Below are 14,754 nucleotides of genomic sequence, written 5' to 3'. Positions count from 1 at the left end.
TTATTCTTTAACCAATGTGGGCCAGCTGCAGTGTGTTTGTGGTTTTATATTTGGGTTTGCGGTGCTGCAATGCTGTGTGAGCTAAAAAATTTATAATCAGCGCTGAAACTACAGCGTGCATGAAATGAACCAACCCGAAGAGCCTCCCCTGAGACACCAAAGATAGATTACGTACCTGTGTGAGTTCGCATGTGCTCGCCGTTACATTCGCACACACACATACACGCACGCTCTCCTGGGATAACTCTTTTTATGACTGTCATCATATTAACATAACACCGTCTAATGCACATAACCTTCCAAAGCTAATTTGAATGACTCCTAACCCTCTGTCTCTCTCATTTCCATTGAATGACTTAACAATGTTAGCCCAGTCGGTAAATGAAGATAAAACACTTGAGAAGCATTTCCAGTAGCATGCACCGGGCCAGTGTCTCCAAACCGGGGAAAACACAACATAGCAGCGAGAAGAGACTTTTGTTACACAGCAGCTTTTAACAGTTTTGTAGCCTTTGTGGTGGTTCTTTTGGTGACGTGTTTGTTAGTTTCTGTAAGTAGGTGTCTAAAGCATCTCTGTAAACAGTCACCAGTGTTTGCAGGTTAACTTCGCTTTATGGGGTTAAACACTGCATGATGCAATTAGTCATAGCCTGAACAAGAGAAAGTTAGGGAAAAATAAAAACTACACAAGGAAAAATATACTTTAGCAATCGGCTAACAAAAAAGTAACACAAAGACACACTAATTCTAATAATAGTCTTAAAACATGCAATTTATCAAGATCCCTGTAAGAAATCAGCTTGGACAACAGAGGCCACCTTGTGTCGCCTTGCTTTCCACTTCAAACTGTTTCCATTTTCAGCAGCATTATGATTGAGCTTGATATCGTTTCCTCAGCTCAGCTCAGTCGTAACAACTCTGGGTTCACTGATGGCCTAGGGGTACTTAAATCTGCATTTCCTCTCACTCATGCATGCTAAGAGCCGAATCTGAGAGGCCTTTTTTTTCCCCACCGTATCCCTCTCAGTGCAGAATTATACATCACTATGTAAGCAACATCTGAGATAGAAAGCTACACGCTGGCATCTACTGTTCACTTTCTGCACATGCAGGACTCTACAAGAGTAGCTTCCTTGTATTTTGCTAGGAAAATGGATACAAATGGTATTTTTCTGTGTTCCTAGTTTCATCATTTTTGACAATATCTTCAACACCACTGACTGAAATGCAGCCCCAAACCTGTTTTTGCAACAGTAGCAAAGTGCCAAAAGATTCTTTTTTTCCTTTCCTTTGCCAAGTGGTTCGTTATGCCCGGTACTGTAACCTACCAAGGCTTTACATTGCTGAAGTGGAGTAGAAACAGGTATACAACAACCAGCCCATTTACCATTCACCAAAGACATTTATGACTTTTTTAAAATCAACACAATAAGCTCTCACCAAATATCAATTTAGTGTTTTATTGTATTGAGTTTTTTAATAAAGGTATTGGCAGTCTTACTGAAATACATCATGACACATTGTGCGTATCGTTTTGGACAAAGAAGATGTTTTTGTTCTTTAGACACGTCCCACCAAGAGATGAAACACATCATTTTGTAATACAGACACTGAGAAGTATATAAAAAAAAATATCAAATGCATGATGGATAATCCATGTAACATAACAAGACCCATGTCATAATAAACACAATTACCCAGCATAGAGAGTAAATGACAGGCATAACCTGAATTTTTCACTTCCTCTCTGTTCTTGGTCAACAGCAAACTCTGTACACTGGAATAAATCTCTGTAACATTGAAAGATTTGTACTTGAAACTTAAAGCAAGCATTTGGTCAAGGTTGTGTAAACAGTCTGAAAAGGCACTAGATTATATTATGATTTGTACATCTCTTCATGCGGTAGAAAGAGAAAAGTGGAATACTCTACCAGAAGTAATATGTTGATCTACAGCTTCATTTTAGAGAACAACAGTGCTAACATTTAATGATCTTCTCATTAACATCCATTATGAAAGAATACCCTTTGATGTCTGACTTTTGTTTTGATTTTTACATGCATGTTCTCCCTTTCCTTTTTAAGCTGCATAGTTCACACGATATCATGTAACATAAAAAAATCATGATCTGATTCCAGTTAGTGAGCTACATTTTCAAGTATTAAGAAATTCATCTCAAAAATTGTCAAGAAGCTTAATGATTTACAAAATACCTTAAAGCACATTAACAGCTACAATGATTTAAAGAGATTTGGAGTATTGCTAAGAAATGTCTGGGCTGCACTGGCTTGTAGGTTTTATTTTGTTTTTTTGAATCTAACTGATGTTGAAAAAGTCAGCCCGGTGTTTTTTTTAAAAAACCTCTGACTCATGTTGTGCCAAAGCTTGAGGCAGTGTAGTTCCACATGGACCCTGGAAATGGTACCTGTGCCCCCCCCACACACACACACACACACACACACACACACACACACACACACACACAGAGAAACACATTGAAGGTGAGAATTGTACGTCTGAAGGGCGTGTAGGTGGTCTAACTTCATCTTATTTAATGAGGACTGTGTTATTTGACTGACTTACATGAAATATTCTGATTTCGGTGTTGTATGTATATTAAACTCCGCCACTGGAACACCTCTGGATGCAATACGAGGGCCAAACATGGCTGCTGGGTAAACAATAGAAGATGCTCCCACCTATAGGAAAACAACAATCAACAATGACCTCCAGTGGCAACTTATATGGGAAAAACACAGGTCGAGTAATTTCTTAGCAAATATTGTGTTACATGACAATACTACACAGGAAGAATACAGTATATATCACACGTGCATATTGAAATTAAAATGACTCACCACGAGACAAAGATCACAGGTTTCAATTTCTTTTTCCACCTTGGTAAGAATGTGAGAGTCCAGCGTCTCCCCAAAAAACACCACATTGGGTCTCAGAAGACCATTACACTCTCTTTCTTCACACCTACAAAGAGCAGTATAAAACCTCATTTCCTCCAGTATAAAGTCCTCATGTTAATGGTCTCATACTTTTTCAAATTCTATCCAGACTGACAAAGATGTGGCCAGAAAAGCCAAATGCTTGATAATTAAAGATGATAAAATCTAAGAATAAGCCGTTTTCTCAGGAGATGTCAATGTGCAACTTTTCAGCCATATTTTCAGTGACACCTATAAGCAAAACTGGATTTGAAGTATTTATAGCGCACTGCTGCCCCCCAGTGGAAGAACTGACCTGACTAACAGGAACATTGGAGTTGAGTTTAAACTCATTCAGCAGGAAAAACCTGCAGGCCTGCAGCAGCTCAAAGAGACAACAGGGTCACCGGAGGTGGGTGGAGATGATGGGTAACCTAAACCTTCACAATAATGCAGATGGCATGCTTCCCTTAAGTGTGCATTTTCGTAGCTATTGTGTTTTCTTATTAAAAAGATTCCATGTTTTTGATATTTGTTTCCTTTCTAACAAGCACATGCTTTTCGAAAGGGGAGAAAGATTTCCCGGTGAGGCACACAGAATTACACAAAAAAATATGTAAACGTCACACAGTGCATAAACAGCCAAGCTGACAATTGCTTAGTGTTTGCATAATCATATGCAATTAGAATAAGTTTGCTTATTAGACTGGTGCAGAATACAGAATTTGAGGAAACTAATTTTGCGTCTGACCGACTACAGTATATGCAAAACAAAAAGCTTAGCAAATCCGTCTGTCAGTGTTATTAATATGGCATGAAAGTAATCCCACCTTGGCAGCTTATCCACAGGAATCTGGGCATCAGGAACATCTGGGCCAGGGTCACTGCACATTAATACAGCAAAGACTGTGGGTTAAAGAGTGATCCACCCATGCTGGAGGTTTATGTTGATCAATGTAAGAGTTGGTATTTCAAAGGTTCTGTTACTCACCCTTTGTTTTTTAAGGGAGCACATATGGGGCTTCTCTTGTTCACTGACACATGACCGCAACTCATACAGCGCGTCTCCATCAGACTGCCTGCAGTTACACACAGAAAACACAGCTGTTGCACATTAGAGTGCTGGGATCACAGAAAACATCTCGTGGGAACAGACAGAAGAAAGATTTTAGCAGGTGAGTCAAACGTTTTAGCACTCTGGCCACTCTCAAAACAGTATGAAAATAGAGAAGCCAGTCAAAATGTTCCTCTAAAAGGCCAACTTAATACTTGAGCAGGACACTTCTTGGACTTTTCTCCACTGACATTAAATTACTGACTAAATCTGTGGGCTTGAGAGACCAACCACTATGAATCAGATTTTTCCATATCCCAGCGAAACCACAACAGCGCTGTCAAAGTTTCCACTAATATCTACACAAGTTGTTTTAGGATGACTGTACATTGTTAACACAAACTGGAAAAGTTGTTCAATTTCAGAACTTAAAACTGAGTGTGAAACTGAAGATACCTATAGAGTGAAATTCTTTTAATATTAGCACACAAAACTAGACATGGAGGTAGTGAGTCACAAAAACAGCAAGGCCATTCTGACAGTGCAGTTCTCTGCCAAGGCATGCTGTCATGCTCCAGCTTGCAACCAAGTTTCATATAATTCCTCCTGGTAGTTTTTACATAATCCTGCACGTAATGAAATTAAACAGCTGCTATTTGCATTTTGTATCTGTTGTCACTTGCTCTGCTCCTCACCGTGAACGTTGAGCACATGTTTGGACCCAGCCTGACGGTGCAGGTCATCTATGCACTGAGTGATGATGACCACAGAGCGTCCCTGCTTCTTCAGCCGAGCCTCGCATTCTGCTAAAGCCAAATGGACAGCGCTGGGCTTCTTGTTCATCACAAGCTCCCTTCTGTAATGGTAGAACTCCCAGACTCGAGACGGGTCGCGAGAGAAGGCCTCTGGCGTTGCAAGGTCCTGAGGACAGATCCACATGGTTGTGTTTTAAGCACAGACTTTAAAGGTCAGAAGGCTGCCATCAAAATGCACAATCCAAAGGCATATTTAACTGAAAGGGAAAACACAAATACAACCTAAAAAAAAAAAAAAAAAAAATGAAATAAGAAAAGAAAAGAAAAAATAAAATGCATCCATGTAAAAGTGTGTGCTGCTTCTTTATGAGTTACCTGAGACAGCCACTTCCTCCACTTCTCATTCTTTCCACGAAAGGTTGGTACTCCGCTCTCTGCGCTTACACCAGCTCCTGTTATGATGGCTATGTGCTTGGCTTTGGAAAACACCTCACGGAATTCAGACATGTCTAGGAAAATATAATAAAAACTACTTTTACATCAGAGCAGAAAGCACAATTGCAAGCGTTGAAACCCTTCAGACATAATGATGATACCCAGATGAGTTAAGAAAAAAACATAATCATTTTAATTTCGATAGAATCAAGCAGCCTGTCTTCTTTTCAGTTACCGTGATGCACTTCCTACTTCTTAATTAAGCGCATCAGGATTTAGTTGTTTGCTTTTCATGAACTGACTTCTTACTCGGGTTCTATATGTCACAGAATGATGTAACTCAAACATTGTACTATGTAGTACTATGCACAAGTGTTCATTTTACCTGAGCTGTGTTTCACTGCATCAGCCAGCGGTCCTTTGGTCACATGAGAGGAGCACATTCGAAGCCCAAGAGCAACGACAGCTCGATTTCGGAGAAGCATTGTCACTGGAAGACCAGATAAAGATAGAAAAAGGCTGAAAATCCAATGTGTAACCTCACGCATGCTCACACAAGATGTTTGAAGGGACAGTGTAAGAGTCACCGTTTAAGCACAGTATAAAAGAGGTTTTGATCTAAATCATAGCACATCAGTGAGTGGAAGTGTATGTGTAGCTGGTGGTTAAGTGGTGTAATCCACGTAAACATGGATTACAGGTCAGCAACAAAACAGTATGATGCAGCTTTGGGAGTCCTGGGTGGTGTGACAGGGTGAGACATCCTCTGTGATGTGTCACAACACATGATAAATACATCATACTGCCATCAGGAGGAAGGTCTTTTAGACCTTGTAGCATAACTGATGAACAAATCCAGTTGATATGAGAGTCGCTCACTTTGCTGCAGCACTTATTGTTTTGCTTTACTTGTATTTATCTGACAGTCGCCACAAGACACAAATGGCGCTTCCGAAAGGACAATAAATGCAAAATTCAGTGCCTGTTTTGCTTTATATGCCAGTGAAATATAAATACAAAAAAGGCACGTAAATGAATACAGCTGCAACGTAACTCAGATAGCCTGCCTTTTTAGGCCCCGATAAGACACGCGAATGTCGCGTATTAAACCCAAAGAAGGTTGCCAGTTCTTCCTACTTTGAGGCCAACGGAAAATAACAGAAAATGACAAAAGTGAGTGCCCATTAACCTGAATAAACTACCTATTACGTTTAACGAGATGTCAAGCCTAAGGTTAAAAAAACATGTCAAAAGGTGCTTAAGCTAATCTAGGCGTTAAAGGCTATAAAGATTCTGCACAATCCGAGTACACGTTACAACTACTTACTGCTGCGGCTCTTTGTCGCGCGTTTCTTCCAAAAATAACCCAAAGAAGCGTTTCAGCCGATGAATTAATGAAAAGAAGACATTGTTAACTGCAGCTAACAAGTTGCAAACTCATTAACAAACTCCAAACATCGGCTGCGTCGACATGTACCCGTTTTAAAGTCGGGGGGAGGAGTAGCCACAGGGATCAAATCGTGCTCGCTGTCAAATAAGCAGGAAGTAGCCAGTCCATCCGAACATGTATCTGTTGATACTACAAATATGAGCGTGTTTTAAATAAACTTGCTACAATACATTTATTGTGCTCACCTCGCTGCGATATAAACCTTCTATCAGAGCAGAGTGCCACAACGAGTTTTCTTGTTTACCTGTACGCTTGATTATCGTGAGCAGCCGTAAACGTATCAAACTGTCGTAAATAGTACTCGCGAGCGTGACCGCCACCTGCTGGCGCGTTGGCGAAATTGCAGTTCATTCAAGATGATTCATTCATTCTCAGGTTTAACGATTCAGTGGTTTCAACTTTTTATGCTTAAAAAAATAAAAGCTCTGACAAACGGATAGAGATTTTATCAAATAAGATTATTTCAGATATATTATAAGTAATTATTTTGGTTCGAAAAAAATATTTATTTCCATACAGCACAAATGTATTTAACCGTAATATAATTGTATACATCGTAACCTATAAAGTCCTAATCTCTTCTAATTTGAGATTATATGTTTCAGTTTTTACATGTGAAAAAATCTGAATTGATCAATGATAATGAAATGATCATATCATGGCTTTATATATCCCTTCGCACTGTGTAGTGTATGCATGTCATAACCCACCAACGCCTCTCTCTCTCTCTCTCTCTCTCTCTCTCTCTCTCTCTCTCTCTTTTGCTCTCTCTCTCTCCCCCTCTCTCGCTCTCTCGCTCCTTCCCGTCATCAATAGCTACCTCCCAGCGTGTGAGAGTGGCCGTGGTTCTGCATCTGCCCCCAGTCGGCCAGAGCAGTCTCCACTGGACACTGGGTGAAAATTGATGGCGACCACTCCAGCCAACAGCACAGACCGCAGACCGATAAGGAGACTCCGCTCCAAGAGTGAAACACCATATCTTATAGAAGCACGACTCTCCTCCAGCATGCGGACAGGTAAGAGCACATCCATCCAGCCGTCATGCTCTCAGATCTTCTTGTTGGATGTTTTTTCTGTCCCCCTTTCCAGATGTCGTTCAATGATGTGGGTGGAGTGAGGAGATTACGGTCTAAAATACGCTCCTGTTTTTATGCGAATGAGCTTCCACAGAATGTGTGGATTTGTAGGACAGTTTTTTGGGGTGTGGGATTTAATCCTCAAAATCTGTTAATGGGTAGCTTTAGATATTTTTGAAAGGGAGGGAGAAATGTGAGTGAAATGTTATGCAACTTTGTAGACTAACGCTGAGGCATGGTGTCCGCTGCAAAACTCCAGAATACAGAAAATATACAGATTTTTACATTTTTATTTATTTATTTATTTCATAGCTTTAAATAGCAGTCTCGTGTGGATTTTGATTTCGTCAGCGTTTGGTAATTGCTACCACTGTAATTCAACGCAGTTACATAATAATGAAAAAAAAAATCTTCAACGTGACCCTGTAGTAGCCCCAGCTTTGGCTGTGGTGCACAAAAAATCAGGTGGGATGTCCGAAGTCCTGCATGTATTTCTCTCTCTCGGATTCTAATCACTGCATTATAAACAGCTGTCATTGATCCGAGATGATGCTGGTGGCGAACAGTCTCCCGTCTCCATCACCCTGTGCAAAGTGTGTTGCATCCCCTGTTACCATGGTGATTTGGCATTTTATGCTGACTGAGTCAACCGGATTCAGATCTTCTGCACTACAGTGTGATTATGATACACTACAAAGCTGCATCCAACAGTCTGTTTCGGCGACAGATCTCATCACAGTCACGCCAGTTAGCAGCCTACTATGAAGGATGTTTGATAGCTTGTTTTGTATCACAGCCAAAAATGTGGTTTTCTCTTATTGGTCTCATTAATTGAATCACATGCCCTGCTGTTTTTCTTTTCTCATAAAGCTTCTATATAATAAGCTGGCGAAGTTCCTCTTGTCCTGCTGTATCAGCTTGCTGGCATCACACCCATCATCCACTCAGCAAAATGTATAGGGTGCTGAAGCTGCCATGTCTGTAGTGTGTAAGGTTTGGATGTTGGCCAGATGTCCATGTATTGTAGCTTTCAAAAGATCCTTTCTTTATTTGAAACTACCACACAATGGCACATATTTTCACCTGAATATCACAAATATCTTTATAAAGGATGGCTTTAGATGAAATTACTGTGCTAATGAGAAGAAGTTTGAACAGTGATAAAGCAGTGTCGCGTCATTATGAAATCATGTGTTAGTAATTCATCAATGAATCATTTGGTTGCAAAGTGTCCTAAAAATGAGTGAAAATACCCAATGTGGCACCTTTAATTCCTCCCCCATCACCCCGAGCAACACTTCCAAATCTCAAAGAGTAAGACATTCATAAAATACAGGAAATTTGCTTGGAAGAAAATCATCTACACATATTATTCACATATTATTATCATTATCATCATTGTTTCCCAAATGTAAGATAAATAAAGTGTTTCTCATCTCATCATCATCATAGTCCTTTACAAGAAAAATAAGCAGTAAAATGCTCCCATAAAGAAAATCTTTCCTGCCTCATACCACAACCCCTGAAGTCCTTTGTTAGATTGTATTATATTTAGATTTTGATTTGTTCAGATCTTTACTTTTTCTTTTTTCAGTTAAATTAAGCTTTTTCTTTTCCCACCTTTCTAATACTTGCTTCAAGGCTGGTTTACATGTTTTGGCTGCTGCAACAAAGTAATTTCCCAGCTTTTTGGGATAAACAAAGTACATATCCTATTTGAAAAGCCAAACCTTGAAATCAGTTAATGGTCGCTTGTTAAGAGTATTTTATGCAGTTTTATGCTTGAAGAGCGGAGCATGTGCAGTCTCACATCAGGACAGCTTGGATTCCAGTGCAGCTTGTCATTGCACGGCAGCTGTATTGACAGCTCCCAGGTGTGCAGTGCGAGCCCAGGCAGCACCGGATGCTCACTTGTGTTTTTCTTGACATATGAAAAAGAGGGGAAAAAAGAAACAGTTCGAGTCTATTTTGCTTTCACCAGTGAGTGTTTGGCCTGTGGAGACGAGCCTGTTGTCAGTGACAGGACACTGTCAGTTGTCTCTGTGCTTCATTTTTATTTTCCTACTCTACCATCGAGCTCACACAAAGCATAAAGATGGTACGGGGGCGAATTGTACAACAGTGCTGTTGACTCACTTCCACCTGTAGAAGTGGAGCAGGATTTAGCTTGCTTATTGCCAAGGAAACCAAAAGTCTTGTGCTTGTGCACCCAGGTGCTTAATAAAGATAAATGACCAGGGCTGCCAAGTATGTGAAGCAAGTACTAAGCAATTATCTCTCTGTAGTTCACAGCAAGACATTGAATAGTTACCTGTCATGCATTTAAACTCTTATAATGGTTTAAACACACCCCAGTTCTCTGCACAGAAAGAAAATATGGTAAATGAAAAACAAATGTTTTGGCTTTTGTTGTTGTTGTTTTTGTTTCCTTTAATAAATGAAAGAGAGCATAATGAGATTATGATCAATACACCACTAATCCTGTACGGGATTATTATGCTTTGTGTTCATTCATGTCTGCAAAGTTTATCTGGGAAGGTTTATCTGTGCGATCATTAGAAGATGAACTGAAGGTTCATATCTTGTCTTGCTTTATCCCCTAAGACTAAAAGTAGGTTTAGCTAGCCCATGCATGGATCAGGCATCCCCAGTCTTTGCTGTAACTTTGACTTTTACAGAGATAAGGCTGAGGCTTACAAATAAGAGGTACTCTAAGGGTTTGTAATGGAATTAGGGTTCACGTATGAAACATGGCTTTATTGCACTGACCTGTGTAGAGCCAGTGCTTATCTAATTTGCCCTGCAGTTAAATGGCTCTGCACACAGACATAATAACATAAAGGCATCAGTTACCGCGTTGCTGTCAACGATAAAACACGAAAGGGGGTGTAGGTGTTGACAGACGGCTGACCTATGTGTCAAGACTGATTCCAGTCTGTACCGCTTGTCATGATGCTTTATATTATTAGGACACACACACACATACACACACACACACAGACATGCGTGGTGTCTGGGATAGCAGCTGTGAGCTGACAGAGAATCATCACTGTTTAGCTAAGCATCCTGTCTATGGGTTTTTAACAAAAAACAAAAAAACAAAAAACTAAACAGAGATTTGTGCTCGTGCATTCGTTTCACTGTAAACTTTCGTGAAGACAAAGTGTGCATACATGTCAGTTCTTTGTTAGCGCTTTGCCAGCTGACACAGCATTGTTTAACTGGAAGAGCTTGCCTTGTTGGTTTTTTATTCGCTTATCATTCAGCTGCTCGACTACAGCCCCATCTGTTTTCTGTCTGCTTCACACAAGAAAGTCTCCCAGTTAAAAGGAGCTGGCGCTTCTGATTTTCTACTAAAATATCTCTGATAACTGATCAGACTTCTTTGGATTTTCTCACATCTTTTCCATCACAATTAACCTATCATTCTGTCTCAGTCCCTCATTTCTCCTTTTGTTGAAAATAATTGATTCCCATATTTCTATTGTCAGATACAATCTGTTTTAATACCAGAATACATTGATAAAATCACAATTTGATATTATGGAGTAGATAGATTTTTCACTTTTCTTACTTTGTCACACTGTTGAGATGTGTTGAAATGTTATCCACACAGAGCTTGCCTCTAGCTAATCATTTCATAAACACTTAGTACAAAAATCCTGCTTATGGCAGTTTGGATTCCCACTATTATCTTTAGATATTTTTGTGGGTGTACATTGTTTGTTCTGTTTTTCTAGACTTAACACACAGTCCAGCTTCCTCACCTAGTTTTCAAAGATTTTCATACCCCACAATAGTCTCAGCACACCCACTATACAAATATTAGTTATGGCAAACAGCTGGATGGTGTGTGGGGATGCCTGGAGGCTGGAGCTCCCGCTCTTATACCTGGCCTGCATGTAAATAAACTCAGACTTGGCTGCACTGCAGATGTTGGGATACTTTCCTCGGCTTTTGTGCAAATTTTATTTAATATTTATTTGCAGTCTTGCCTGTGCACAATGTGCATGCCGAGGCTTTTCATCCTAGACATTCTTGCAAATTCAGATGTACAGCCAAACGTGGAAAGACGCAAAGAGAAGCAGCGTTAACATTTCACTTGGACACGTTCTGTCTGTCTCACAATTTGATGTTTGAGCCTGGCTTCTGTGCTGCAACCACATTAAGCTAAAAAAAGCCAAATTCAACTCATTCACCACCCACCGCTCTCTACTTCTCTCTTTCCGTGTTGCAGTGCCTGCTGTCCTAAAGAGTACAATCAATACACAGATGCATGGTGGGACGGGGCAAATTTTTGCTGCAGAGCTCTGCTCGCCAGCTGGGTTTACATGACAGCTTTTACAGTATGTCTGTACTGGACTGGAGAAATGTAACTGTAGTTTTCCTTGCAAGATGCCAGCAGTTATTTTGTCTTACCTTTTGCTATTTCAGCATTTAAATATACATATTTGTTTCCACAGAAGAAGATCTAAGCCAGTTTAATGTAAAAGGTGACTGCAAGGACAACTTCCACCAGAATTAGCAATCATCAATTCAAGCTGTCAGCCCTTTTTTTTTTAAAAGGAAAAGTGAATTTCTGATGACCTAGTGGGGCTGAAATAAGTGCAGAGGCTGTAGAATTTGAAATGCTTCAGCTGTCTGTAGAGACGTTAGAGGGAATTAGCGAATGTGTTTAACAAAGTAGTGATAATAAGCAGCAAGAAATCTATATCAGTTCTCAATCTCTGTCTTTTGTGATTTATCGCATAGCCCCCATTGCAATTTCTGAAACACGAGCATACAGAGCGTGGCTGACATTTTAGACCATCTTATGAGAGACTGAAAAAACAACAGGCACCCATCTTCTCTATTTGGTTGCAAATGTGCCTTCTTGCCTTCGGGTGTTTAAGCTGCTGCCGTCTGGCAGGAGGTTCAGGCTGCTGAGGTCCCGAACAAATAGACTCAAGGACAGCTTTTACAACAGCGCAATAGCCCTGATCAATGTAAATAGCTGACCTGACTGGATACCTCCCTGGACTTTTTAGGGGGAGGTAACAATGTTTAAAACGATAACAATAATATTTATATTTATAACAAGGTGCAATAATAATTAATGTGCAATAATAACAGTGTGCAATACACACACACTTATTGTTCTTTTTTATACTAAGTTAATATACTGTGTTGTGTTGTTTGTTACGTTGTGATGTGTCATATCGTGTCGTGTTGTGTTATATGTAGTGCCGACGTAGGACAGTTTTTCCAATTTCATTGTACTACTGTACTATGTATGACTGTGCAATGACAATAAAGAGTTATCTTATCTTATCTTATCTTATCTTGTGCTGAAGCATCTCGGGTCTGAATAATACATGAGTGGGTAAATGAGAGCAGAAAATAGCAAAGCTATATCCAGAACTCTTACTGGATGTTCCTGCTCCGTGAACCATCAGAGAACCATCAGTGTCACCTGGCCTGAACACCTGCCAACCTCTCAAGGAAAAAAAAAAAATTAAAAAAAAATTAAAAGACAGGCAGGTGTCTTCTACGACAGCCTGCAGGAAGCTGCAGCTCTCTCTCTCTCTCTCAACAATCTTTCTCTCTCTTCACTTTCTTTTCATCTCTCTCCCTCTCCGTGTCACACTTTTAAGTGTGGAAAAGGCTTCTGGCTGTGATATGCTTTCCACATGCCAGCTGAGAAATAACGCATTTTTCAAAAAGCCTCGCAAGCCAAAGAACGCAGCACGATGATGTACTTATGGGCTTTATTTATAGTAAGTGTGTATGCACATTGGATAGAGATGGGTAAGGATTCCGCTGCAATAAAAAAGGCAGCATGGCCAAGGACCAATTATTACTAGACTCGAGAACCCTGTCTGAATCACTATTACTCTCTAATGCTGCTTTGAAAGAATGTAAGGCCACATGCATCGAATGACTTTGCGTATGAAGGAATAAAATGCAAAACACAAGCGTAGACTGCGCACAGGATCCAGGAGATGGATGGGTGGATGATATCCCTGTTATCTGCAGTGACAGTAAAATGTATGTTCTCAGCAGATGGTGTCAGCCAGTTGAGAGACATACAGTGTAATCTGTTAAGTGGAGAAGGCGAATGTATGAAGACAGAAATTTGATACAGGTGTCACAAATGCAATTCCCAGAGTGCACCAGCCCTTTAGGATCTTTCTGCTGAGTAAGTGTCTTCACAGAGTAAGAATCCCCTCAACACTGCCGCAAACCTGGGACTCAGTTCAATCAAAGCTGCATTGCACCACTCGCCCTCCTTTAAGATTGCATCCTTTTTCTAATGGTAAACCTAAGCTATATTGTGACAAATATTTTTAAACTAGGTGAATATTTATTCCAACAAAAATATTGATGGAATAATTTTTTGGATTATTAGTTGTTATGTAGTCAAAAAAAAAGGCATTTTTTAAATTTTTGTTAAAATAATATTCAGCAGTTACTTTATGTTATAGTGCAGAGCTTATTTTGGAATGAAACTATTCAAATGAAATAAAAAGGTGTTGTGTTTTCCTTAAGAAAACAATATTGTAAATCATGCCTGCATTTTCCAGGCAGTATGCAATCTGCCATTATATTGTTTTCTAAGTCAAATATATTCTTTTAAAACATCAACTGTCAACATCTGTATATGTTATATATGTGTATATGGATATACAGCCCAGCTTCAACTTCCCAAATGTAAGAAGGATCTCTTATAGCTAAATAATGCTCCTTTTTTGATTAGCCCTTTAAAGCCTGATCCATGAAATAAGAAAATATTTTTTAAAAGTATTTTTTTTGAAAATGGATTGTTTAGTGAACCTTCTGACTAATTACAAAAATTAATATTAATTTGCATATATGAGTTTCAGTTTGTTCAGTTGGAATCCTATTTGCTATATCAGGCAGTTGATTTCAGTTTTTCAGGCGGGGGAGGATCACGCTGCTGATGTAGAAGACAAAAACTCACAAAATGTCATGCATCAAATATGATACACTTGGCTTTAAAGGGTTAGGTTCATTGGCAATTTCTAGCGTTAACATCAAGATGGGTACT

The 14,754-nt window shown here is 39.6% G+C and overlaps 2 protein-coding genes across 6 annotated transcripts in view; one reads left to right on the top strand and one right to left on the bottom strand.

Annotated features, from left to right (window-relative positions):
* Positions 1-1,444: 1,444 nt before the first annotated feature.
* Positions 1,445-6,911, bottom strand: LOC146553564 (NAD-dependent protein deacylase sirtuin-5, mitochondrial-like). Of its 5 annotated transcripts, XM_085255013.1 has the most exons (10): positions 6,658-6,788; positions 6,508-6,532; positions 5,566-5,670; positions 5,121-5,254; positions 4,686-4,911; positions 3,928-4,015; positions 3,767-3,820; positions 2,859-2,982; positions 2,584-2,699; positions 1,445-2,425 (listed from the first exon to the last, which is right to left on the bottom strand). In XM_085255013.1, coding segments are annotated over exons 2-10 (921 nt in total). In that variant the 5' UTR covers positions 6,509-6,532; positions 6,658-6,788; the 3' UTR covers positions 1,445-2,352. The 5 variants fall into 5 exon arrangements, with proteins under 5 accessions (XP_085111139.1, XP_085111140.1, XP_085111141.1 ...); XM_085255014.1 differs by lacking the exons at positions 6,508-6,532; positions 6,658-6,788 and adding an exon at positions 6,816-6,911; XM_085255015.1 differs by lacking the exons at positions 6,508-6,532; positions 6,658-6,788 and adding an exon at positions 6,875-6,896.
* A 561-nt stretch (positions 6,912-7,472) lies between these two features.
* Positions 7,473-14,754, top strand: part of LOC146553563 (phosphatase and actin regulator 1-like) — a 50,667-nt gene continuing 43,385 nt past the window's right edge. Inside the window, exon 1 of the mRNA XM_085253802.1 lies at positions 7,473-7,646. Coding sequence (XP_085109928.1) covers positions 7,535-7,646 — 112 coding nt within the window. The 5' untranslated portion in view covers positions 7,473-7,534. The remainder of the gene's footprint in view (positions 7,647-14,754) is intronic.

This window comes from Mchenga conophoros, linkage group LG18 (genome assembly GCF_057382185.1).
Source record: "Mchenga conophoros isolate Kocher_MC1m ecotype Shallow Benthic linkage group LG18, M_conophoros_male_GT1.1, whole genome shotgun sequence".
Lineage (NCBI taxonomy): Eukaryota > Metazoa > Chordata > Actinopteri > Cichliformes > Cichlidae > Mchenga > Mchenga conophoros.
The sequence above is the reverse complement of the archived record's forward strand: the minus strand, read 5'-3'. Positions and strand labels throughout refer to the sequence as shown.

Bases quoted from the DNA above. Each gene is read 5' to 3' on its own strand.
- LOC146553564 (XM_085255013.1), bottom strand. The intron at 4,912-5,120 runs GTAACTCATAAA...ATCTGTCCTCAG, and splicing joins GGAGGAAGTGGCTGTCTCAG to GACCTTGCAACGCCAGAGGC. The intron at 3,821-3,927 runs GTGAGTAACAGA...ATTAATGTGCAG, and splicing joins GCTCCCTTAAAAAACAAAGG to TGACCCTGGCCCAGATGTTC.